Below are 26,501 nucleotides of genomic sequence, written 5' to 3' on the forward strand. Positions count from 1 at the left end.
GCTCTAGGTATCCCATCAGGATAAAAACCGCCCTGGGCGGGAATCAAACCCACGGCCTAGTGCTTACAAGGCAGACACACTATGAACTATAAGCTAACTAGGCTGGCTTTATGAAACTTTTCAAGACAGCCTCAAGCTTAACTTCAAATATTTCTAAATTTATAAAATAAAAAGATTGAGTTTTAACTTAACAAATGGTCTTAACTTTATTTACTTCAAGATACAAAGATATAAAAGGTACCTACTGTAGGGTTGAATACTAGTTTGTGCTACCAATGCTGGCAGAATTTATATTTATGATTTTGTTGTTTTACTGAAAACTTTTGGAAGTATTGTAGGGTCTTGGGTCCTATCATAATTAGATATTCTTTTAGACAAACAGCTTTAACTGAATATAGTTACAGGTGTTAAGTTATTTAGGCCAGGTTCAAGCTTCCTTGTGCAGTTTGGAGATGGTCTTAAGAGTTAAGACCTTGAGTTTACTTTGTCACTGTGATTCACCATTTTTGTTGTGCTTTGGTACAAGAGTTGAAAAACTTACTGGGCTGACAGCCCTGGATTGCTTTATAATTTATTCAACAAGTAGCAAGTAATAAATAACAAATATTTTTCAAAAGCTAAATTGTATATCCTTGGAGTAAAGAGATATTCTGGAAAAGGAACCTTCCTGCTTCACTAGCAGGCTGATGTCAATAGACAAAGGAAATTGCCACAAAACTTGAAAGTCGAGAAGAAGTACACTATGGCAGGGTTTGAGGCTTGACAAGTTTCATTGATGTACTGCTTACAAAAACATTACAGATATTACGATTTCTGAGAGTTTCAATTATTGAGGGATGAATGGTGAATTGATATCCCTCATGACACTCTGGTAGATATTATGAGACCCAATCATCAACCCTGTGACTTCAATTCATTGAACTCATATTTATACTTTTATTAAGGGATTGGTGGTTCATATATTATCTGCTTCTTTTCTTCATGAACTTCTTTAGGTTGATCACAACTCATTTCAAACATTAGAGCTTTTTTGATCGATCAAATATCAATAGCTATGATGTCAATCCTTCTCACTGACTCATCTTCTCTCTAATACTCTAATACACCACTCACTTCCTGATAGATCAAGCTTTCCTTAGTGTCCCAGCGATGATAGAACAAATAATTTGCTGAACTTCTGACGAATGCAATGTAAAGATGTTAAATGAACATTTTGATGTTTCGGTTTCGAAATTTTTAAAAATTAGCGCCTCGCCTACAAATTTTGGATGTTACAAGCGCGCGCTCTAGTGAGTAATTTCGGCGAATTCTTAGTACGAATATCCAGTGCCAAATTCTACATGTACCTAAAATCTGGTACACAGAAATATGATAGAGGAAACTTCAATGTTTCTGTTGGGAAAGTCACTCAGGAACACATGTCGTAAAGCTGATAGGCTTACGGCCTAAATTATGCCTCGTGAGCTCAGGGCCTATACCCGGTCCAAAGAGATGCATGTATTTTTGGAAAAATCTGGTTAACTCCTCCCTCACCATCATGTGAAAGCTCTCTCTCTCCTTTTCTCTTCAATTTCCACTATCCCCTAATATCTCTCTCTTCTTCCCTCTTTCTACATGTACCCTCCTCTCAATTTTTTTATAACTTTCCCACAACCCTCTCTCTCTCTCTCTCTCTCTCCCGTTCTCTCCGTTTATCAATATCACTCTTTCCGTTTTTTGCTGATCCTAATAGTGATATTATAGTCATCATGAAGTTCTTTTTTTCCACCTTTAATATTACGCCCGAAATATAACTGGCATGTCCCTATAGAATCTCCTTGTTATGACCTAACTGGAATGCCTATAATAAAGAACATAAAACAGCAACTAATGTACGCTTCGTTAACATAAGACTCAATTTGTGTGATGAATGGTCTTGTTAGAGTTTTGTTATCTAATGAGCCTCTAAGAGCACTTCAGGAATCTCCTTGTTATGACCTAACTGGAATGCCTGTAATAAAGAACATATGTAAAACAGCAACTAATGTAGGTACGCTTCGTTAACATAAGACTCAATTTGTGTGATGAATGGTCTTGTTAGAGTTTTGTTATCTAATGAGCCTCTAAGAGCACTTCAGGATAAGATTATCTTTTGAGAAATCTCGAGTTGCAAACTCGACATGATAAGTGTGTTGTTATATTTTCTGTCGAGATAAAATGAAGTTAGGTCTTTTTTTCTTCATGATAATGTTATTATCTAAAATGTCTATGTACAGGATTTCTTATTTTATATGTACAAGAGGGTGTTAGAGCTGACGAGAACTATATTTTTTTTTTCTTCATGATAATGTTGTTAATATTATTATCTAAAATGTCTATGTACAGGATTTCTTATCTTATATGTACAAGAGGGTATTGGAGCTGATGAGGACTATATTTGAAAGTGTGCCTTCATGATTTTGTGTAGACTCGAGCGTTCAATAAACGAGCTAGAGACGTACAGACATTGTATTTCGCATTATGGTAGTCACTGTATTAAGTAAATCACAGTATCGGCATTGCTGTGCGATCAACATATCAATTAGGAACAAAAGAAATCATAATCGTCAAGTACTTATATCTCAAATAATGGAGAAGTGCTCTACTAAAACTGTGAAGTATAGTAAGGCCAGCCACTTACTATCAGGTAGACCTGGCATGTACATCGGATCAGGTCCGCCTGTCAGATCTACCATATGCCTGATGGTGAGTGGCTGGCCTAAGGGCAATGGAGAAAGATGAATGGAGGAGTGCTCTACTGTGAAGTGTGGGATGGGGAATGAAGGACTGATATCATTTGAATGGTGAAGTCTTCAGCCACGATAAAATGGAATGTTGCTTGTTTTTAAATTCACGGAAAAATGAGATTAAGTCAATATTATAATGAATTAATTTCTGAGAATCCTGCCACGATAAAACCTAAAGAAAAAATATTACCTGGAAAAGAAAACTCAAAAAGGCTGTGAGGATACCTGAAATTATTATGCTTGTACACAGGTTATACTTTCATTATTCCAGTTTTTACTTCCCTTATATTACGTGCAATTTTATAAACGTGTTAATTTATACCTATAATTAAAAATAATTATACAGCGGAAAAGAAGACAATTGCTAAGTGCATGAACATCAAGTGTAAGAGCATTACATTGGGCATTAGCGTCATTTAGTCTCCTTTCCGTAGTGTGTATACAGCGGACGTCATAATATTCACTATCGCAGATTTCATTAAAAAAATCTAGTACCGTCAACAAAACAATTAAATAGGCACTAATGGCACTATTAAAATGAAAACTTTTTAGCCTATTGTTTTGAAAAAAAAAAAAAAAAAATCTAAATAAACAGGACACGGAGTGACGACTTTTTACCTTATTTTTCCCTCCCTTGAAACTTCTCTCCGTTTCTCCTTCGTCTTTTCTTTCCCTTTATTATTATTTTTCAATTCAAAATTATCTCTTTTTCTTGTTCTCCCACCACCATCCTTCTTTTACTCTATTACCTACATCTTTTTCAATCCTTTAGTCCTTCCTTCTTTTATCTAACTCTTTCTCCCATTATTTTTCTCCTCTCTCCCTTTCTTCTTCTTCTCTTACCATCGTCTTTCTTTTACTATATCCATACTATCTTTCTCAATCCTTTCTTCTTTTATCTATCTCCTTTCCACTTTCTCTCTCTCTATCCATTTACCTCTCTTTATGCTGACGTTCTTTGGAGTACCTCTTTCTTACTTTCTAGTCTCTCTCTCTCTCTCTCTCTCGTTCCAAAACAGCCGTGACTATCTCACACCCCTTATAATGTCACCTCCCGCTTTGGCTAACCAATCTTCCCCTCTCTTTCCTTCTCCTTCCATTCTCTTCCACGAGCTCATTTATTATTCAAACCCACTAAAAAAAAAAAAAAAAAAAACCAAGTGTTCAAAGGTTTCTATGGGATGTTTTTTACTATCAAACTATCAATATTAGTTTAAAATTAAAATTTAAAAGTCAGCAGGAGTTAAACTGAAAATGACACGGTATTTTATTTCCAAGTTCACAACATCTTTCACATAAAGGTTTTCTATGGGATAGTACTCAAGAGTCAGGAAGGAAAGTTTTAATCGACAAAAAGGTCCGAGGCAGTTTTCATTGATGGAAATTCAAGTTTTCAAAGGTTTCTATGGGATGTTTTCAACTATCAATATTAGTTTAAAAGTCATCAGGAGTTAAACCCAAAATGACACAGTAGGTATTTTATTTCCAAGTTCACAACATCTTTCACATAAAGGTTTTCTATGGGATAGTACTCAAGAGTCAGGAAGGAAAGTTTTAATCGAAAAGTTATTCAGAAATGTGTTTCTTTCTTTTTCCTTCTTTTTTTTTCTCTCAGATTTCTTCTGCCCTAATCTTTTCTTTTGTTGTAAGAAAAACGCCATTCATCTGAAAGTAGGCAAATGAAAAATAAAAGAGAGAGAAGTAAATAAGAAAAAAGAATATAGGAGGAGGAAGAGGGTGAAATCTGGGGATTTCGATATTTCCTTTTTTTTTCTTCTTCTTTTTCTTTATTTCTTACTTCTTAAAAGGTTGTCGTTTCAACCGTTCAACGTGTAAGAGTATTGATCTAAAATGTACATACCAACAGTTCACAAGAAAAACGCCATTCATCTGAAAGTAGGCAAATGAAAAATAAAAGAGAGAGAAGTAAATAAGAAAAAAGAATAAAGGAGGAAGAGGGTGAAATCTGGGGATTTCGATATTTCCTTTTTTTTCTTCTTCTTCTTCTTCTTCTTCTTCTTCTTCTTCTTCTTCTTCTTCTTTATTTCTTACTTCTTAAAAGGTTGTCGTTTCAACCGTTCAACGTGTAAGAGTATTGATCTAAAATGTACATACCAAGAGTTCAAATTTGTAGCAGTATTATTTATTTTATTGAAATGTGGTATTGTTTTACAAATTTATCAAAGGCTTCCTTTTTCCTTTGTTTTTAGATAGAACTCAACTTTATAAAATCCCACTTAGGAAAATACTCGAAACTTTTGGAACACTCAGAACCTCACGTAAAACAACCAGAGCTGTGGAAATATCAACAGGTTGTTGGAATATTCTTAAATGATGTGACTTTGGAAACGCCTGTGGCAATGTCACATGTCACAAGGCCTATTTTTTAATGTATTTACATATTATTATTTTTAAGAAATTGAAACATTCTTTTCAATCAGCTCACGACATTGATTTCACATCCTGACCTTCCATCTTGAATTCTATTAATACCAAATGGAGAAAATATAAAGGAAACCTTTCCAAGACGGGAATCAAATAAGTTATGATATTATGAAGGAAAAAATCAATTTAGGAATTGTGTGTAAACTTGGAAACGTCTGTGGCAATGTCACATGTCACAAGGCCTATTTTTTAATATATTTATTACTATTTTTAAGAAATTGAAACATTCTTTTCAATCAGCTCACGACATTGATTTCACATCCTGACCTTCAATCTTAAATTCTATTAATACCAAATGGAGAAAATATGAAGGAAACCTTTCCAAGACGGGAATCAAATAAGTTAGGTATAATATTATGAAGGAAAAAATCAATTTAGAGGCTTTTGATAATATTCTGACGTTCAAAGGAGAAACGGAAATATTGAGACGGCAAAGTGAAAAGTCTACGCTGTGGTCCCTAGGCAATTGGAAGCGTTAGAAGAAGTGGCAAGGAAAATATGGAAAAAACAGTACCTATAGTACCCCATGTGTGGGAAAAAAAGAGATTGAAAAAACTGATTTCAAACTTTTTTCAAGGGATTGGAAAAACTGATTTCTAACTTTTTTCAAGAGATTGAAAAAACTGATTTCAAACTTTTTTTCAAGGGATTGGAAAAACTGATTTCAAACTTTTTTCAAGAGATTGATCAATTTAGAGGCTTTTGATAATATTCTGAAGTTCAAAGAAGAAACGGAAATATAGAGACGGCAAAGTGAAAAGTCTACGCTGTGGTCCCTAGGCAATTGGAAGCGTTAGGTAATGTGGCAAAGAAAATATGGAAAAACAGTACCTATAGTACCCCATGTGTGGGAAAAAAAGAGATTGAAAAAACCGATTTCAAACTTTTTTCAAGGGATTGGAAAAACTGATTTCAAACTTTTTTCAAGAGATTGAAAAAACTGATTTCAAACTTTTTTTCAAGGGATTGGAAAAACTGATTTCAAACTTTTTTCAAGAGATTGAAAAAACCGATTTCAAACTTTTTTCAAGGGATTGGAAAAATTGATTTCAAACTTTTTTCAAGAGATTGAAAAAACTGATTTCAAACTTTTTTTCAAGAGATTGAAAAAACCGATTTCAAACTTTTTTTCAAGGGATTGGAAAAACTGATTTCAAACTTTTTTCAAGAGATTGAAAAAAACTGATTTCAAACTTTTTTTCAAGGGATTGGAAAAACTGATTTCAAACTTTTTTCAAGAGATTGAAAAAACTGATTTCAAACTTTTTTCAAGAGATTGAAAAAACTGATTTCAAACTTTTTTTCAAGGGTAATTGAGAAATCAGGATTTCATCCAAGAATCGTCAAATATTGCTAGGTATGTACAAATAAATACTTATTATAGTTATTATAATATGTAGATTCAAGAAATTCAAATAAAATTAAATACATTGAAAATCTATTGGGGAAACCTACCTCCAACTTCAGTGCTTACTCTTCTCGAAGCTGGTTTGGTCCCGGGTGGGGATGCTGTCGTAGAGGTTTTCCTCAGAGAACCAATGGCAGCCACCTCTTCATCAGAGTCAGCTTCACTAGAGGTGACCTGGAAATGAAAGAAAACAGACGACCTTGAGATAAAATAATGAAAGAATGAATAGCTCATCCCTTAGATACAATGTAAAAGACATGACCGTGATACAATAACCTGAATACAACAACATTTTAACAATAATATCGAACAGTCTGTTTCTTCACCTGACTCACAAAAATATTTTTGTGACTGCCAAAGAAGTTTCCCCTCCTGGAATACCTACCAAAGTATATTTTACCAAAATACATTAGAATCTAACTAATCAAATTAAAACTTACCTCGACTGTAGAAGGTCTACGGCTTGGAGATCTTTCAGGTGTTCTCTGATCAGCTGAGCTTTGTTGTTTCAATGCAGCTACACGTTCTGAGGATGGTCTCACTGGTTCTCTGGTGGCAGTTTCACTGGAGCTTGCAACATTCTTGTTTTGTTTCTTGATTCTAGCGATTTCGTCGTCTTCGCTTACTTGTCGTTGTGTTACAGGCGCTGATGCATTTGTCCCAGATGTTTTCCTGATGATAGGCGCTTTGTTTTGAGCAGGTGGTGGAGGAGCAGGTTCATTTTCTTTCTTTGTCTTTTTAATTTCCGATTCTAGAAGTTTCTTCATCACTCGAGGAGAGTCAAGAAGACGAGTGATTCCACTAAGAGGACCCTTAGCAACGTCCTCAGTATCAAGAACCTTTTCCCTTTCCTTAGCAGGAGGACCATGAGGTTCATTGAACCGGACAGAGCGTCCTCCATGTGTTTCACTGTCAGAGTCTGCATCCCCAGCACCATGACGGAATCTTGCTCTGATCCGAGACCTTGCTGTCTGGCGACCTTCAGGATCATACTCATCTCCATAAGACTACCCTAAAAAAAGTTGTCATATTTTTTGGTAATCACTAGGTGGTGTCACAAGATAATGAAACTTCAAATTAAATTTGTCATGCTCAGAAAAATCCATGCTATAGGTTGGACTCGAACTTGAGACCACCAGCTTAGGAGATCAGCATCCTACGAACTGTGCTACCAATGCTGGATTCAAATGAGACTACCCTCTAATACCTACCTACATATTGTTCTTCATGGAACTCCAACAATACTAGGTACTTTTATTTAAAAAATATTGAAAAATCCTTTTACACTTTTTGCATACAGTTCCATGTCAAAAGTGACTAATACTCGTTCAATATGTTTCTTTTATTAAGACTTCTTGAAGTACATAAACTCTTTCGAGGTTACATTCCTATCATAGTGACCTGGGTACCTAACACATTGCATACAGCAACTATTTTTCATTAATTATCCTCCACTGGCTGAGATTTGTATGGGAGACTCCCATCAACCTCTAGAGATGCACACCATCCCAGTGGAAACTGAGTCTAAGATCTAGAAATAAATCCTCTGGGTCTGTGTGCATACTGCTTTGTATGAATTCTTCTGAATTGCTTACTAAAGTAAGCTTCTAGGTGGAATGACACAGCTTCACAATATTTATACAAGGCACAAAGCAGTGTATAGAAGTGGTCTCACACTGCCCACTTACAATTAACCTGCTTTGCTGGTGTCGTGGTCAGTGTGTCAGACTATCATTGCATTGCAAATCCAGGTCTGTTGATAGATTGAGAATGGATTATTGACAATATTTGTCAGTATTTATCAGTAATCCACTATCAATTGATTATAACTTTTTTTTTCCTCCGCCCTGTATGTAAATGTTCGATAACTTTTAATTGTTTTCACATTTGCTATGCACAGGTATTTGAATTTATAAACAGTACCCAGATCTTATTGTTTTTCTTTTGTTCTGTTCCAGTACACTTCGCCAAGGATGTGGGTTCACAGTCCGCTTCTCTTTATCCTGTGATGGGACATTCCTGAGTATAAAGAAGATTGATGCAGAACACAACCATGAAGTTCACAAGGATGTTTACAATGCATTACCCCGCCAGAGGCGTCTAAATGAAGAAGAAGAAACACAGGTGAAGACATTGCTGGACATGAGATGTAACAAAAGGCTTGTCAAACAGTTTATAAAAACCAATATGAACAAGGTTGTTCTATTGAGAGATTTGACTAATATCAGGGCAAAGAATCATAAGTTTACCTCTCAAGATCTGCAGAGTGTTGTGACATACCTTACATCTGTAGATGAAGCCTCTGTAGATGTGATTGCTGATGGAGATGAGTTTGAAGGAATTTATTTTCAAACTCTAAGGATGAAACAAGCATTTGAGAAGTATCCACAAATTGTATTGTTAGATGCCACTTATTGCCTTAACAACTTGAACCTTCCTCTGTACATTCTAATGGTTATAAATGGAAATGGGCAGGGTGAAGTAGCTGCTACATTCCTCCTAGCCCATGAAACAGAAGCCAATATAAAAAAGATGCTCTCAATTTTCAAGACCCATAATCCTTCCTTTCAAAGTATGAAAACAGTTTTCACTGACAAAGATTTTAAAGAAAGAAAATCACTACAAGAAGAGCTGCCCCACGTCAGTTTAAAGCTATGTATGTTTCATACTCTGAGAACTTTCAATCGCCAGATAACAACGGAAAAAATGAGCATAAATAGTGAAACAAGGAAACGGGTCTTAAGAATTCTTCAAAAAATGATTTATGCCAGTAATGAAGAGATGTATGAGCAGTACTACAATCAATTATTACAACTGAATTTAACCAAACTCTCAGAATATTTCAATAAAAATTGGCATAGTATCAAAGAAGAATGGGTGGTGGGGTTAATGAAACAAGAATATACTCTAAACATTGTTACAACCAATCACTTGGAATGTCTTAACCAAAAAATAAAAGAAGTTGTAACAAGAAATAGCCCCATCATCCAATTCTTCAAAGACTTGGTGACCCTACTTGATTCCATTTATGATGAAGCCAAGGTAAAATCAATCCAGATGTATACGAAGAAAAGTACAGGTCCTACTAATGGAAGCATTGAAGAGAAATATTCAAACCTCTTGACACCCTTTGCCTATGGCATCATTATTAATGAATTGAGTGAAATTCAAAATGTTGACACTGAGCAGCTGGTAAATTATTCCACAACCAACACTAGCTGTCAGTGCACTTTCAACCGGAACACAAGTCTTCCTTGTCGACATGTTTTGGCACTGCTAAAAAAATGTGGTGCAAATCTATACCAACCAGATCTGATCAACAATAAATTCAAGAAGGATGATTTTTTATTGCACTATACAAATATACCCTTGAGAGGAGAAAAAGGAAATGACCAAAGTGTATCAATTCATCAATCCATTCAGAAGAAGAGCACCACATTAAATAAAAATCAAAAATATAATGCAATAATGCAAGTATGTCAAGACATAGCACTGGCAGTGTCAAACAATTACAGCACCCAAAAATTTGAAGAAACAGTCAATGAACTAAAACTGTTTAGAGATGCTGTACGAAGAAGGAAACATGTAAGTGTTGTGATGAAAGAGGAAGAAGGGGAAGAAGAAGAAGAAGAAGAAGAAGAAGAAGAAGAAGAACAACAACAACAACGAGGAGGAGGAGAACAGGCCATCAAGAGGACTGAGGAGGAAGACCATACTATGAGAACAGGGGTGGTCCATGAAAAGGAGGCAGAGGTGCAGGAACCAGTATTGCTTGAAACATTAGAAGAGGAGGAGGGAGATTTAATAATCGAGGAGGTAGAAGAAGAGTTGGAATATTTCATCGAGGAGGTAGAAGAAGACCCAGAAAATTTGGTTGGGGAGGTCGAGGAAGAAAATTTGGTTGGGGAGGTTGAGGAAGAAAATTTGATTACAGAGGGGTGCAGTAATATCAATAACCTAAAAACCTTGAGCAACATTAATTTTAAAAGCTTATGTGTAAAAAGAATTGGGAGGCCAAGAGGCTCTGACCTCACAGTGATTGGATTGAAAAGAAAAAGGAAAAATTAAATAGAAATACCTAACAACCTAGTTACTCTCTGTCTCTGACCCAAATTTATGAAACTTTTTTTTTTTAAAAAAAAAAAAAAAAAACAGTACTGAATCTAACTTACTATGCAGATTTTATTCACTTGCTTCACATTTTCTATGCACTTTCTATGCAGATTCTAAATGCAGATAATTATCTCTTATACAGAAAGCATGGGTTACTGACCCAAAGGCTGGGGTTCGAATCCCAGCTGATGAAGAAATTTTTGGTAAAAAAAAAGAACACACATTTTAGTTATTTAGGTATTTACACATTTTAATTTTTATTCACAAAATAATAATTATAATAACAGTTCCTGTTGAAAGAATGAATAGCTCATCCCTTAGATACAATGTAAAAGACATGACCGTGATACAATAACCTGAATACAACAACATTTTAACAATAATATCGAACAGTCTGTTTCTTCACCTGACTCACAAAAATATTTTTGTGACTGCCAAAGAAGTTTCCCCTCCTGGAATACCTACCAAAGTATATTTTACCAAAATACATTAGAATCTAACTAATCAAATTAAAACTTACCTCGACTGTAGAAGGTCTACGGCTTGGAGATCTTTCAGGTGTTCTCTGATCAGCTGAGCTTTGTTGTTTCAATGCAGCTACACGTTCTGAGGATGGTCTCACTGGTTCTCTGGTGGCAGTTTCACTGGAGCTTGCAACATTCTTGTTTTGTTTCTTGATTCTAGCGATTTCGTCGTCTTCGCTTACTTGTCGTTGTGTTACAGGCGCTGATGCATTTGTCCCAGATGTTTTCCTGATGATAGGCGCTTTGTTTTGAGCAGGTGGTGGAGGAGCAGGTTCATTCTCTTTCTTTGTCTTTTTAATTTCCGATTCTAGAAGTTTCTTCATCACTCGAGGAGAGTCAAGAAGACGAGTGATTCCACTAAGAGGACCCTTAGCAACGTCCTCAGTATCAAGAACCTTTTCCCTTTCCTTAGCAGGAGGACCATGAGGTTCATTGAACCGGACAGAGCGTCCTCCATGTGTTTCACTGTCAGAGTCTGCATCCCCAGCACCATGACGGAATCTTGCTCTGATCCGAGACCTTGCTGTCTGGCGACCTTCAGGATCATACTCATCTCCATAATCTCTATCATTTCTACCACCATATCTGCTACCACTATTTAGATCCACTCTATCACGAGGTCTCTCACCAAACTTACGTCCTCCTAGAGGTGATACGCGACCTTGCATAGGATCTGTATCATAGGGAGATCTATCATAGCCTCTATCCTCTCCTCTGTATTGAGATGCTAACCGATGGTCACTCTTAGATCTCATAAGGCCAGGACCAGGAGGTTGTAAGGATTGTATCACAGGATGAGGCATATTGATGGAGAGTTCTCCATAACCTGCGACGTTCAGGACAAGCGTATTAGGATCATGGGACATAACGAAGCGTACTCTGCGAGTATAATCTGTGGTTTCAGTCTCAAAGTTACGAATAAACTCAACAGTCCTCAAGAATATTTCCTTTGCATCCATTAATTCCAAGTCATCCCATTCTACATTCTCGTTGGCCATATGTTCATCAGCTAGGTCGCAATTACTTGAGATGTTGCTGATTTCAAGTTCTAGATTGTCTTTCAATTGGGACAGATTCTTCAATTCCGTGGATAAATAACGATCCAATTCACCTTGTAGGAATTCTGTTCTATCCTTGAGCGCTTTGGTGAGTCTATTGTGAATCTCTTCAACTTCTTCCGACACGGAGTGGCAATTTGTTTGCAAAGCAAGCATGTTCCTTTCAACAAGCGCCAGCATATCTTGTAGCCTGTGTAGAGCTCTTCTGACCTAAATAAAAGAGAAAAGAAGTTTATAAGATTAATAAATTATACGCTGCAATATTTATGACGTTCGAAAACTGTGTCAAAACGAAAAGGAGTACCAGGGACTTTATAAATATTAATGAAATTTGAAGAGACAAAGTAAATATAGCTCTTATTAATTAGTAAACTCAAACTGAGGAAGTGGCAAACAACAAAAGGATAAAATATTAATAACATCAAAGGCAGAGAAAGGAAAATAATAGCAATCACTTCTTGTACTTTCAGAAGATAAAACAAAAAGGTCAATCAAACTTATAATGACAATAATTAACTTTTGATCAAAACTAAAATTGTAAATTTTATTGACATAAGTGCTATAGATAGATACAGTTTGCCATAACCTTGAACTTGGATAGTGCAATACTCTATAGTTGAGTTTTTCAAGGAGAAACTAGGTACTGTTATTAAGTTATAATTCCCGTCATGCCCTTTCTTCCACTTGATGATATATTAGATGATGCTATAACACTACTAATTCAAGTGCATACAATCCCCAAGACAGTATGATACAAAACACAATGCAATTTCACCGACGTTGTTATTGTTAAGAACTCTAGAAAGAGAGAGAGAGAGAGAGAGAGAGAGAGAGAGAGACTGAGAGAGAGAGAGAGAGAGGAAAAGGGAGTAAGAAAGAGAAAAAAACTAATCTTCTTAGTAAGACTTCTAAAGTCAATTAACACAAAATATTTAATTCCTCATGAGAGTTCTCCGTATTCGGAAGATAAGAAAGACTCCATTTTTAAAAGGCATACACTTGTGAACAAAATTATTGGACCTTTCAGATTTCGCTTTAGGTTCGTCTCACATTGGAAGCTTATAGGCGTGACTTTTAGTTTTAGTAGATCGTAATGATGCAGTTGGGTAAAAATTATGAATAAAACGTCGATTCCTACACAAAATATTGTGGAAAATCCAAATCTGAAGTCAAAACTCCGAAAAAGTAACTTTAAAAGGTCGAAAATTCAACTTTCATTTGCCGATTTTATGAAAAAGTTCGAAGAGTAGTTACGTCAGACTTCAAGAAATGATGCGCAGAATCGTATGCGCACAAACACATTAATGTGTTGACTGCGAGGGAGCTTTGCTCGGGACAGCAAACGTGTGACGTCATTGCCTACAGGAGCGTATGCCGTGACGTCAGATTTCAAGATTTACCGGTATTTTTAAATGTATTTATCTCGGGTATTAGAAGTCGCGGAAGAAAAAGAAAAATTCCCTAGTTCCTCAATTTTCTGATCTTTGACTTTGAAAACTCACTTGAGTCAGCGCAACTGCTCTATTGCGTACAAAACCAAACCTATGAAAACAATGTAGAGTCTCTTCATTTTTATAGGTTTGGTTTTGTAGGAGACTACGCGCTAAAAAGTCGCAAAAGTCTACGCTTCTAATGTGAGACAAGAGTTACTGTTGAGAGTGACCCGCCAATTAGTGCAAGGACTTAAAGCATTCCTCCAAATTTTGTCTACTAGTGTACCTTTGTCTTTCAGGTTTTCGGAAGAAGAAAATACAATAGAGAAACTATAGTGTGTTTTATTCACGAATATGAATTGTTCATTAATCTGCTTACATTAGCAACAATAATCTGGTTTGTTACTCCAAAGTGGTGAATGGGTTCTGGGAATCTAAAACGGATGAGATAGTGTTGATCTTTTAGTTTCTCCTTTAGAACTTTCGCAAACTTTAATTATTATAATAAGTGAGCTGTGCCAAAGTACTTATTGTGCAGTGCCAAGACTATTTATTCAAGCTTCCCCTGCAGTTACTTACTACCTCTTAAAATTGAGCATCACAGAGATGTAAAGGCTGTAAAGGAACACTGGTGTACGGTTAGGGGCAGTCGATCTTGCCGTCCTTCCTATCAATACCAACCTGACTGTTAATCCTGGCGATTTCGCGGCGCAGAATGTCCATGTGAGTCTCAGATTGGAAGCTTATATGCGTGACTTTTAGTAGATCGTATTGAAGCAGTTACAGTTGGGTAAAAATTATGAATAAAAGGTCGATTCCTACACAAAAAATTGTGAAAAATCCAAATCTGAAGTCAAAACTCCGAAAAAGTAACTTTAAAAGTTCAAAAATTCAACTTTCATTTGCCGATTTTATGAAAAACTTCGAAGAGTAGTGACGTCAGATTTTAAGATTTACCGGTATTTTTTAAATGTATTTATCTCGGGCTTTAGAAGTCGTGGAAGAAAAAGAAAAATTCCCTGGTTCCTCATTTTTTCTGATCTTTGACTTTGAAAACTCACTTGAGTCAGCGCAACTGCTCTATTGCGTACAAAACCAAACCTATGAAAACAATGTAGAGTCTCTTCATTTTCATAAGTTTGATTTTGCAGGCGACTACGCGCTACTAAAAGTCGCAAAAGTCTACGCTTCTAATGTGAGACAAGAGTTACTGTTGAGAGTGACCCGCCATTTAGTGCAAGGACTTAAATTTGAAGTTTCAAGTGACTCAAGTGAGTTTTCAAAGTCAAAGATCAGAAAATATGAGGAACTAGGGAACTTTTCTTTTTCATTTAGTGCATTCCTCCAAATTTTGTCTACTAGTGTACCTTCGTCTTTCAGGTTTTCGGAAGAAGAAAATACAATGGAGAAACTAGTGTGTTTTATTCACGAATATGAATTGTTCATTAATCTGCTTACATTAGCAACAATAATCTGGTTTGTTACTCCAAAGTGGTGAATGGGTTCTGGGAATCTAATACGGATGAGATAGTGTTGATCTTTTAGTTTCTCCTTTAGAACTTTCGCAAACTTTAATTATTATAATAAGTGAGCTGTGCCAAACTACTTATTGTGCAGTGCCAAGATTATTTTTATTCAAGCTCCTCCTGCAGGTACTTACTACCTCTTAAAATTGAGCCTCACAGAGATGTAAGGGAATACTGGTGTACCCTAATTATTAATTAATTGTTTCACTATAAACAGATTTCCACTATATCGCTGGTCACTCTCCAGTCAAATACCTACAATCACAATGTTCTTACCAACTCTGATAATGGTAGTAATAAAATTACTTGGGAGTATACACATTTGTCGTTAAATTAACAATTTACACATCCCTATCTAGTCCTCTGTCAATATTTGACATTTCATTGAACACACTCTGACTGTTGCCAGCCTAGAGCCTAGTTAACTCGCAGGGTAGCGCGTAGCGCGTCTGCTGTGAAGTTCTAGGAGTCTAGGACAGTCTAGGTCATGGGTTAAAATGTGACTGGATCGCTACCCGAACAGTTAGGGGCAGTCGATCTTGCCGTCCTTCCTATCAATACCAACCTGACTGTTAATCCTGGCGATTTCGCGGCGCAGAATGTCCATGTGTTCCAGTCAAATACCTACAATCACAATGTTCTTACCCATTCTGATAATGGTAGTAATAAAATTACTTGGGAGTATACACATCTGTCGATAAACAATTTACACATCCCTATCTAATCCTCTGTCAATATTTGACATTTCATTGAACACACTCTGACTGTTGCCAGCCTAGAGCCTAGTTAGCTCACAGGGTAGCGCGTAGCGCGTCTGCTGTGAAGCTCCAGGAGTCTAGGTCATGGGTTAAAATGTGACTGGATCGCTACCCGAACGGTTAGGGGCAGTCGATCTTGCCGTCCTTCCTATTAATACCAACCTGACTGTTAATCCTGGCGATTTCGCGGCGCAGAATGTCCATGTGCGCCCCTTTGCAGTCAGCGCACACCTCCTTGTCACAATGACCACACATGGCCACATAGGATTTCTCCGAACATACTGAGCAGCGCTTCATAACCTGGCCGCTGGTGGGGTCTGGAAGTTCACCGGTAATCTCGATGTGCAGTTCTAGGAACCGCTGCAGGGTGACGTTGGTGGGGTAACCCTGCACTCCCTGGTAGGGGATGCGGTGCTCGGCCCTGCACTCTGGACATTTGACCTGAGGAGTGAAGAATAAAGGAGTGCTGTACTAATACCATACTGTGGTCTATGAAAGGAAAATTGAGAAAGTTGAATGGAGAAGTGCTCTACTAAAACTGTGAAGTATAGTAAGGTCAGCCACTTACTATCAGGTAGACCTGACATGTACATTGGATCAGGTCCGCCTGTCAGGTCTACCTGATACCTGATGGTGAGTGGCTGGCCCAAGGGCAATGAAGAAAGATGAATGGAGGAGTGCTGTACTGTGAAGTGTGGGATGGGGAATGAAGGACTGATATCATTTGAATGGTGAAGTCTTCAGTCACGATAAAATGGAATGTTGCTTGTTTGAATTCACGGAAAAATGAGATTAAGTCAATATTATAATGACTTAATTTCTGAGAATCCTGCCACGATAAAACCTAAAGAAAAAATATTTCCTGGAAAGAAAACTCAAAGAGGCTGTGAGAATACCTGAAATTATTATGCGTGTACACAGGTTATATACTTTCCTTATTCCAGTTTTTACTTCCCTTATATTACGTGCAATTTTATGAACGTGTTAATTTATACCTATAATTAAAAATAATTATACAGCGGACGTCATAATATTCACTATCGCAGATTTTATTTAAAAAATCTAGTACCTACCGTCAACAAAACAATTAAATAGCCACTAATGGCACTATTAAAACGAAAACCTTTTAGCCTATTGTTTTGAAAAAATCTAAATAAACAGGACACGGAGTGACGACTTTTTATTAGCCTTTTTTTTTGTCCCGGGAGCAAAATTTATGGGACATTTTTTTTTATTTTGATTTATTTTAATTCCCTAGGTACGCTGATGTTGCATTAGATTTTTTTTTTTTTTTTTTTTTTTTTTTTTTTTTTAATGTGAGTTTTATGGCATTTCTGTGGTGAAGGAGAAAAAAAAAGTTATGAAAATCAAATGCATCGTTAAGCATAATGCAGTGCATCAAAGTTTATAGTTATGCATGAGCATTCTATAATTTATGCTTTGGCGTTCAATTTCAAACGAGGTTTATGGGAAAGTTCCTCTTGTCCTGTTAGTTATTGCCCTATTTACAGTTAACTGGTTACTCTGGAGACATTTCTTTCTTTATTGACATTAAATTTGTTCTTCGTCAAAACCTGCAATATGGAATACCTTGGACATATCAAGAGAAAGGAAAACAAATACACACTACTATACAGTCAATCATCCAAGACAAAATTCACGGTAAAAGAGGTCCATAACGAATAAGGATATCCTTACCATATCTTTAGTCCTACTATTATATTTACCTGCCAGAAGACAACTTCCTCTGCTGATCTTTACCCTATCATTAGTACTACTACAAGTATTACAACCCTGCTGGATCTGCTGATCCTTGTCCTACCTTTAGTTCATCTGCCATATTTACCTGTAAGAGGAGAACTCCTAATCCCCTATCTTCAGTCCCTCTACCATATTTACCTACCAGGAGACAACTTCCACTGTAATCCTTGCCCTGTATTTAGTCCTACATCTACCCTGCTGATCCCCTATTTTTATTGCCTCTGCCATATTTACCTGTCGGCGGAGAATTCCCACTGTGCTAATCCCCTATTTTTAGTCCCTTTTCCATATTTATGTACCTACCAGAAGTCAACTTCATGTGCTGATCCTTACAACTTACAATGCCTTTAGTTCTACTACCATATTTACCTGATAATTCTCACTCTCTTAATCCCATCTTTAGTCCCTCTACCATATTTACCTGCTGACCGAAAATAAGACCCTCTGCCATATTTACCTGTCGGCGGACATAGTCCACCAGGCCGTCCATACAAGGCTCCATGCAGAACGAGTGCTGACATGGCAGGAGCTTCGGGTTCCTATACCGGTCCAGACATATGGCGCAGGTTAGAAGCTGCTCAAACTGCTCCATTTTCTGCTGAAACAAAGCGGGAAAAGGGCACAGGTTGAATTATTATTTTATTCTGTTTTCAGTTGAAAATAGAGATTTGTATATACTTACTTATAAGTTTAACCCATCCTCTCGGGCTGTTTGCTCCTACACCTAAACTTCAAAGTGGACTTTTTACTTTTTGTGTATGGAGTTAAGCTGAGAACAGTTGAAAATTAGAAAATAGGTCTGAGGATACATCATCTGACAAAAAATATACAAACATGCACCTCTAATGCCGGCCACTCATGCGACATCAAAGGCAGAGAAAGGAAAATAATAGCAATTACTTCTTGTACTTTCAGAAGATAAAACAAAAAGGTCAATCAAACTTATAATGACAGTTAACTTTTGATCAAAACTAAAATTGTAAATTTTATTGACATAAGTGCTATAGATACAGTTTGCCATAACCTTGAACTTGGATAGTGCAATACTCTATAGTTGAGTTTTTCAAGGAGAAACTACTGTTACTAAGTTATAATTCCCGTCATGCCCTTTCTTCCACTTGATGATATATGTATTAGATGATGCTACAACACTACTAATTCAAGTGCATACAATCCCCAAGACAGTATGATACAAAACACAATGCAATTTCACCGACGTTGTTATTGTTAAGAAAAGCACAGTTTTTGTTAAAATGACATGGATGGTGGTGCCATTGTTGAAGCTTTTGGCCCTCGACTTCACAGGAAAGCCAGAAGGTGATAAATCCGCCACCTCGGACCGTGGTGTTTTTCAAGAATAAATCCAGTTTGTTACATCTAGCTACTTGAAGAATTGGTACTTTAGTCAAACATGGAGAGGGCGAACTCTCAAAATTTCGACCATCCTTCGCTCATTCTACCGCCGCGCCCCAACAAGTGTTGCGTGTTCTACACTTCACGCCGAATCTCGTTAGGTATATAAGATGAATACCCTGGGCGCTCGAGCTCAGGCGTGGAACTTCTTCGGATGGTCTATATCCGAGTAAAATGTTACTGAGTGTTCTTCTCTCGTTATGAGTTCCAAGAAAAACAGCACACACAAAGAGACAATTGATGAAACCTTTTTAGACCCTTGTCTGCAACAATGACAGTGACTCCAAAGCCTTCAGGTGTTTCACTCAAGTGTTTCAACCATTAGAGGAAAAAGCCCTTGTCTTGATTAGAGTGTTTGCCGTTCTGATTACTGTTACCTATCACCTATCGTACCTATGTACATATCGTACCTATGTGATTTCGCGATTATGTTCGCGGATTTGGCTGAAGAGTTAGTCCTACTCGTATTTTGTTGAAGAACCAGCCTCAGTGGTGTAGTGGTTAGCATGGTGGCCTATGGATTGGCAGTTCGGTGGTTCGAGTCGAAATCAAGTCTTGCAATTTATAGGAGTGTTTTTAGCGGAAATGACATTTGTGCTGAGTACAATTAAAATTCCTGTTTCGATGAAGTTGGTGAAAAAATGTGCCAATTTACCAAATCTAATGTCCAACACATGGAAGAAATTTGTCAATTTAATTTTTGTGTATGTATACGGTCCCATTGTGTCTTTTGGACTATCTAGCTAAAAGCTAGTTTACCTATATGTACATATGTACCTGCCTAGAAAAGCAATAGATACCTACTTTCAATAAATGATCAGTTTTAAGTATAGTAATTATTCTCATGCACTCTATACGTACACGGGGCTCAATTCCATGTTTGTATACATTCCAGAAAAAGCTCTTGTTGTAGGAAGAAGACAATTGCTAAGTGCATGAACATCAAGTGTAAGAGCATTACATTGGGCATTAGCGTCATTTAGTCTCCTTTCTGTAGTGTGTTCTGTGTGAGTGCTCTAGGGGAAGTGCTTCAAATATGGGACGCGAAATAAATGAAGTCAACAACTATTATATCTTTATGAACTTATCATATCACTATATTTATGATCTTATCATATTTTAGAGTACTCTCAAAATTTGATGTTCCTTCACTTTTAGCCAAATTTTAACGACCCTCATTGATAGGGAAAAACGTAGGTAGTCTAACTTTCATCAATTTTCAAACTTGAAACGAGAGATTTGTATGAACGCCGTGAAATTTCAGATAATTATGCAATGTGCCATTCAAAGGACGAAGTTTTTTCTTTTGAAATACCTACCTAGAATAGGTATATTTTATCTTTTTGCTCCTGACATTTTAGTCCGTTTAAATGTCGTTTAAGTGGAATCTGTTTCGCTAGAATTAGAGTGGAATCCATCTAACACGGTAGGTATCCATATTGTCCAACCTTCCCCGAGAGAATTCCTGGTGCTCGAACTATACGAGTAGGTTTTATTCTCTCAACCACCGTGACATACTTATTTATTTATAATACGTGATGCTCTTACCGTTGTTCCCCTATTTGATTCACTATTACACAAGCTTTCCTGTTTCTAGCAGAATAAGAACCTGCTGACACATTTAAAATTGGGAATGCGTGTGGAGACGTTTTCAAACCCAAACCCAAGTGTGTGAAATTGAAAGAAAAGTCCTTCAAAAGTTTCGGATGTGTGTGTAAAACCAAAAATACAAAATGATCACTGTGGATGCTCCATTATAATCTATGAACTTATATTTCGACATCATAATTATGTAGTTATAAGAACTTCACTGGATGCGTTTGGCGATTATGTTCGCGGATTTCGCGATTTTGTTCGCGGATTTTGCGATTATGCTCGCGGATTTCGCGATTATGTTCGCAGATTTCGCGATAATGTTCGCGGATTTCGCGATTATGTTCGCGGATTTGGCGATTTTGTTCGCAGATTTCGTGATTATGTTCGCGGGTTTCGCGATTATGTTCGCGGATTTCGCGATTATGGTCGCGGATTTGGTGATTTTGTTCGCGGATTTTCCAATTATGTTCGCGGTTTCGCGTCCCGAATCGACATTTTGGATTTTTGGCAAGCCTAGGTATGAGGACACATCATCTGCCAAAAATTATACAAACATGCACCTCTAATGCCGGCCACTCATGCCCAAAACCTAAAAAAGGCACAGTTTTTGTTAAAACGACATGGATGGTGGTGCCATTGTTGAAGGTTTTGGCCCTCGACTTCACAGGAAAGCCAGAAGGTGATAAATACGCCACCTCGGACCGTGGTGTTTTTCAAGACCTACACCTAAACCTCAAAGTGGACTTTTTACTTTTTGTGTATGGAGTTAAGCTGAAAACAGTTGAAAATTAGAAAATAGGTCTGAGGATACATCATCTGACAAAAAATATACAAACATGCACCTCTAATGCCGGCCACTCATGCTCAAAACCTAAAAAAAGGCACAGTTTTTGTTAAAATGACATGGGTGGTGATGCCATTGTTGAAGGTTTTGGCCCTCGACTTCACAGGAAAGCCAGAAGGTGATAAATACGCCACCTCGGACCGTGGTGTTTTTCAAGAATAAATCCAGTGTGTTACACCTAGCTACTTGAAGAGTTGGTACTTCAGTCAAACATGGAGAGGGCGAACTCTCAAAATTTCGACCATCCTTCGCACATTCTACCGCCGCGCCCCAACAATGTTGCGTGTTCTACACTTCACGCCGAATCTCGTTATATGAGATGAATACCCTGGGCGTTCAAGCTCAGGCGTGGGACTTTTTCGGATGGTCCATATCCGAGTAAAATAATGTTACTGAGTATTCTTCTCTCGTTATGAGTTTCAAGAAAAACAGCGCACACAAAGAGACAATTGATGAAACCTTATTAGACCCTTGTCTGCTACAATGACACTGACTCCAAAGCCTTCAGGTGTTTCACTCAAGTGTTTCAACCATTAGAGGAAAAAGCCCTTGTCTTGATTAGAGTGTTTGCCGTTCTGGCGGCATTAAGTTCAAAAGCTCTTGCCTCGCATGTAAAATAATGACGATTTTCCGGCCTCTTGATTCTTTTGATTGGAGAAAATTCATAATTGAATCTCTTGATTCGTGAAATCTGTTCCGCGAAAATTCTTGGAAGAGTTAGTCCTGCTCGTATTTTGTTGAAGAACCAGCCCCAGTGGTGTAGTGGTTAGCATGGTGGCCTATGGATTGGCAGTTCGGTGGTTTGAATCGAAATCAAGTCTTGCAATAAAATTTATAGGAGTGTTTTTTTAGCGGAAATGACATTTGTGCTGAGTAGGTACCTACAATTAAAATTCCTGTTTCGATGACGTTGGGGAAAAAATGTGCCAATTTACCAAATCTAATTTCCGACACATGGAAGAAATTTGTCAATTTAATTTTTGTGTATGTATATGGTCCCATTGTGTCTTTTGGACTATCTAGCTAAAAGCTAGTTTACCTATATTTATGTACTTATATGTATACCTGCCTAGAAAAGCAATAGATACCTACTTTCAATAAATGATCAGTTTTAAGTATAGTAATTATTCTCATGCACTCTGCTCGTACAGGTGGCCTATGGATTGGCAGTTCGGTGGTTCGAGTCGAAATCAAGTCTTGCAATTTATAGGAGTGTTTTTAGCGGAAATGACATTTGTGCTGAGTACAATTAAAATTCCTGTTTCGATGAAGTTGGTGAAAAAATGTGCCAATTTACCAAATCTAATGTCCAACACATGGAAGAAATTTAGTGGCCTATGGATTGGCAGTTCGGTGGTTTGAATCGAAATCAAGTCTTGCAATTTATAGGAGTGTTTTTTTTTTTTTAGCGGAAATGACATTTGTGCGGAGTACAATTAAAATTCCTGTTTCGATGAAGTTGGTGAAAAAATGTGCCAATTTACCAAATCTAATGTCCAACACATGGAAGAAATTTGTCAATTTAATTTTTGTGTATGTATACGGTCCCATTGTGTCTTTTGGACTATCTAGCTAAAAGCTAGTTTACCTATATGTACATATGTACCTGCCTAGAAAAGCAATAGATACCTACTTTCAATAAATGATCAGTTTTAAGTATAGTAATTATTCTCATGCACTCTGCTCGTACACGGGGCTCAATTCCATGTTTGTACATTCCAGAAAAAGCTCTTGTTGTAGAAAGAAGACAATACGTACACGGGGCTCAATTCCATGTTTGTATACATTCCAGAAAAAGCTCTTGTTGTAGGAAGAAGACAATTGCTAAGTGCATGAACATCAAGTGTAAGAGCATTACATTGGGCATTAGCGTCATTTAGTCTCCTTTCCGTAGTGTGTTCTGTGTGAGTGCTGTAAGGGAAGCGCTTCAAATATGGGACGCGAAATAAATGAAGTCAACAACTCTTATACCTTTATGAACTTATCATATCACTATATGATCTTATCATATTATAGAGGACTCTCAAAATTTGAAGTTCCTTCACTTGAAGTTCCATTTTAGTCCGTTTAGATGTCGTGTAAGTGGAATCTGTTTCGCTAGAATTAGAGTGGAATCCATCTAACACGGTAGGTATCCATATTGTCCAACCTTCCCCGAGAGAATTCCCTTTTGAAATACCTACCTAGAATAGGTATATTTTATCTTTTTGCTCCTGACATTTTAGTCCGTTTAGATGTCGTGTAAGTGAAATCTGTTTCGCTAGAATTAGAGTGGAATCCATCTAACACGGTAGGTATCCATATTGTCCAACCTTCCCCGAGAGAATTCCTGGTGCTCGAACTATACGAGTAGGTTTTATTCTCTCAACCACCGTGACATACTTATTTATTTATAATACGTGATGCTCTTACTGTTGTTCCCCTATTTGCTACACAATTACACAAGCTTTCCTGTTTCTAGCAGAATAAGAACCTGCTGACACATTTAACATTGGGAATGCGTGTGGAGACGTTTTCAAACCCAATGGTACGAGAGACAAGTCAAAGATGAACGCTTCAAGTGTGTGAAATTGAAAGAAAAGTCCTTCAAAAGTTTCGGATGTGTGTGTAAAACCAAAAATATAAAATGATCACTGTGGATGCTCCATTATAATCTATGAACTTATATTTCGACATCATAATTATGTAGTTATAAGAACTTCACTGGATGCTCCAAATTTACGGCATCTGGCCTACAGTAAAGGTAAGAAATGAGGCTGGAGAGGGGGCCCAGGCCCCCCTTAAATATACCCCTGGGTGTGAAATGTAGTGAGGACTTGAAAAGTGCAAGGGATTCCAAATTCCAATGTATGTAAATAAGTCTCACCCAATACTCTTAAAATCTGAATAATTCTACCTCATTCTCTCTATGTCTCTCTTTCTCTCACACTGTCTATCTATCGGCCTCTCTCTTTCTTTTCTTTATCTCTTTGTCTGTCTCTTTCTTCGCCTAGGCATTTGTCTTTCTTCCTCTCTCTCTCTCTCTCTCTCTCTCTCTCTCTCTCTCTCTCTATATTTATTTATATGTTTAATAGGTACCTATGAAATGTAGTGAATTGGAGGACTTGAAAAGTGCAAGGGATTCCGAATTCCAATGTATGTAAATAAGTCTCACCCAATACTCTTACAATCTGAATAATTCTACCTCATTCTCTCTATGTCTCTCTTTCTCTCACACTGTCTATCTATCAGCCTCTCTCTTTCTTTTCTTTATCTCTTTGTCTGTCTCTTTCTTTGCCTAGGCATTTGTCTTTCTTCCTCTCTGTCTCTCTTTTGTAGTGTGTTCTGTGTGAGTGCTCTAGGGGAAGTGCTTCAAATATGGGACGCGAAATAAATGAAGTCAACAACTATTATATCTTTATGAACTTATCATATCACTATATTTATGATCTTATCATATTTTAGAGTACTCTCAAAATTTGATGTTCCTTCACTTTTAGCCAAATTTTAACGACCCTCATTGATAGGGAAAAACGTAGGTAGTCTAACTTTCATCAATTTTCAAACTTGAAACGAGAGATTTGTATGAACGCCGTGAAATTTCAGATAATTATGCAATGTGCCATTCAAAGGACGAAGTTTTTTCTTTTGATCTCTTTCACATGAGCACATTAATATTCAAAGGCAAAGAGCTTCTCCCTCTCACTCTTTCTTTCGCTCCTTTTCTTCCCATTTTCTCTCTCTCTCCTTTTCATCTCATTCTATCCCGTTTGATTGAACATTTCAATAGTAACGTCTATGGAAGATGTTCTTGAATATAGTTCTATTCATATAAGATACATATTAGTAAATAGGTGCATGACTAGGTACATGAATTACAGAGACACTTCGAATAATGGGATGTTAAAAAGTCCCATCGGGGGAATTTACATATGACCCTACAGGAACAGGAAGTAATTTTGAAATGGGAGGAATTTACATGAAATCGGGGGAATTTACATTCGCCCGTAATACCTACCCACTCGGCCACTGGTTACCTTAGGTACTTGTTAGACCGTACACAAAAAGCCCACTTTGAGACTTAGGTGTACGGGCAGACAGCCCTATAGGATGGTTTGAGCTTAGACGAATCTACTTGTTAGTACTCTGTTCTGCAAATCCCACCAACCTTACACCTATAGACCTGTGGAATGACCCTATCCAAGTGGCCAAGTTCTTGAAACTACCAACGAGTCTAGAATTTGGAGATGACTGCTGAATCGTCGTCACTGCTACAACAACAAAAACTTGTTTGACCCTGTACAAAGCAGCGAGGTGGAAAGACATTTTAAATCCTCGCTTCTCACCAACACATCCTGAACGTTTGACTAGTCATATTCCTAACACTGTGTAAATATTGTAGTTGCAAAGGCGTAAGTATTACATACGTTCTCACCAAAGCCTTTGTGAATGTAAGATGTGATGATACGTAGAAGATCGGTAAGGGCTAGAGGGGCTTCAGGATAGGCAGTGAGATAGAGATGAGAAAAGCCTGATACAGGTGTTACAAATGCCACGTTTTTCCTTGTATATATCTTAGGCCAGCCACTCACTATCAAGTAGACCGGACAGTATGATTGTATGTGTATTGATAGGTCTGCGTACCTATACAACGAGATACTTAACCCTTTAATGCTCCAAATGGGAACTCTAGATTTTATGTCTCGTTTTTTGTCTATCCTAGAATTCCTAGATCAGAAAATGTGTATCTTTTCGTAAAAGAAAAAATCCTTTTTTTAAAATAATTAATATGTTACAGGAGGTTTGCGTGTGTTGCACTGTTGCAGGGTAAAAGGGTTAGCAATTTAAGACAAGTAGTTTCGTCCTGGTTTTGGAATT

At 37.2% G+C, this 26,501-nt stretch overlaps 1 protein-coding gene across 1 annotated transcript in view; it reads right to left on the reverse strand.

Annotated features, from left to right (window-relative positions):
* LOC103518201 (RING finger protein nhl-1-like) overlaps positions 1-18,408 on the reverse strand; it is a gene marked incomplete at its 3' end in the record, with an annotated part of 39,613 nt that extends 21,205 nt beyond the window's left edge. Inside the window, exons 1-5 of the mRNA XM_017447735.2 lie at positions 18,249-18,408; positions 16,193-16,471; positions 11,746-12,523; positions 7,059-7,552; positions 6,666-6,792 (exon numbers count right to left, since the gene is read on the reverse strand). Coding sequence (XP_017303224.1) covers positions 6,666-6,792; positions 7,059-7,552; positions 11,746-12,523; positions 16,193-16,471; positions 18,249-18,383 — 1,813 coding nt within the window. The remainder of the gene's footprint in view (positions 1-6,665; positions 6,793-7,058; positions 7,553-11,745; positions 12,524-16,192; positions 16,472-18,248) is intronic.
* Positions 18,409-26,501: the final 8,093 nt, after the last annotated feature.

The sequence above is a fragment of the Diaphorina citri genome, unplaced genomic scaffold (genome assembly GCF_000475195.1).
Source record: "Diaphorina citri unplaced genomic scaffold, Diaci psyllid genome assembly version 1.1 scaffold2115, whole genome shotgun sequence".
Classification (NCBI taxonomy): domain Eukaryota; kingdom Metazoa; phylum Arthropoda; class Insecta; order Hemiptera; family Psyllidae; genus Diaphorina; species Diaphorina citri.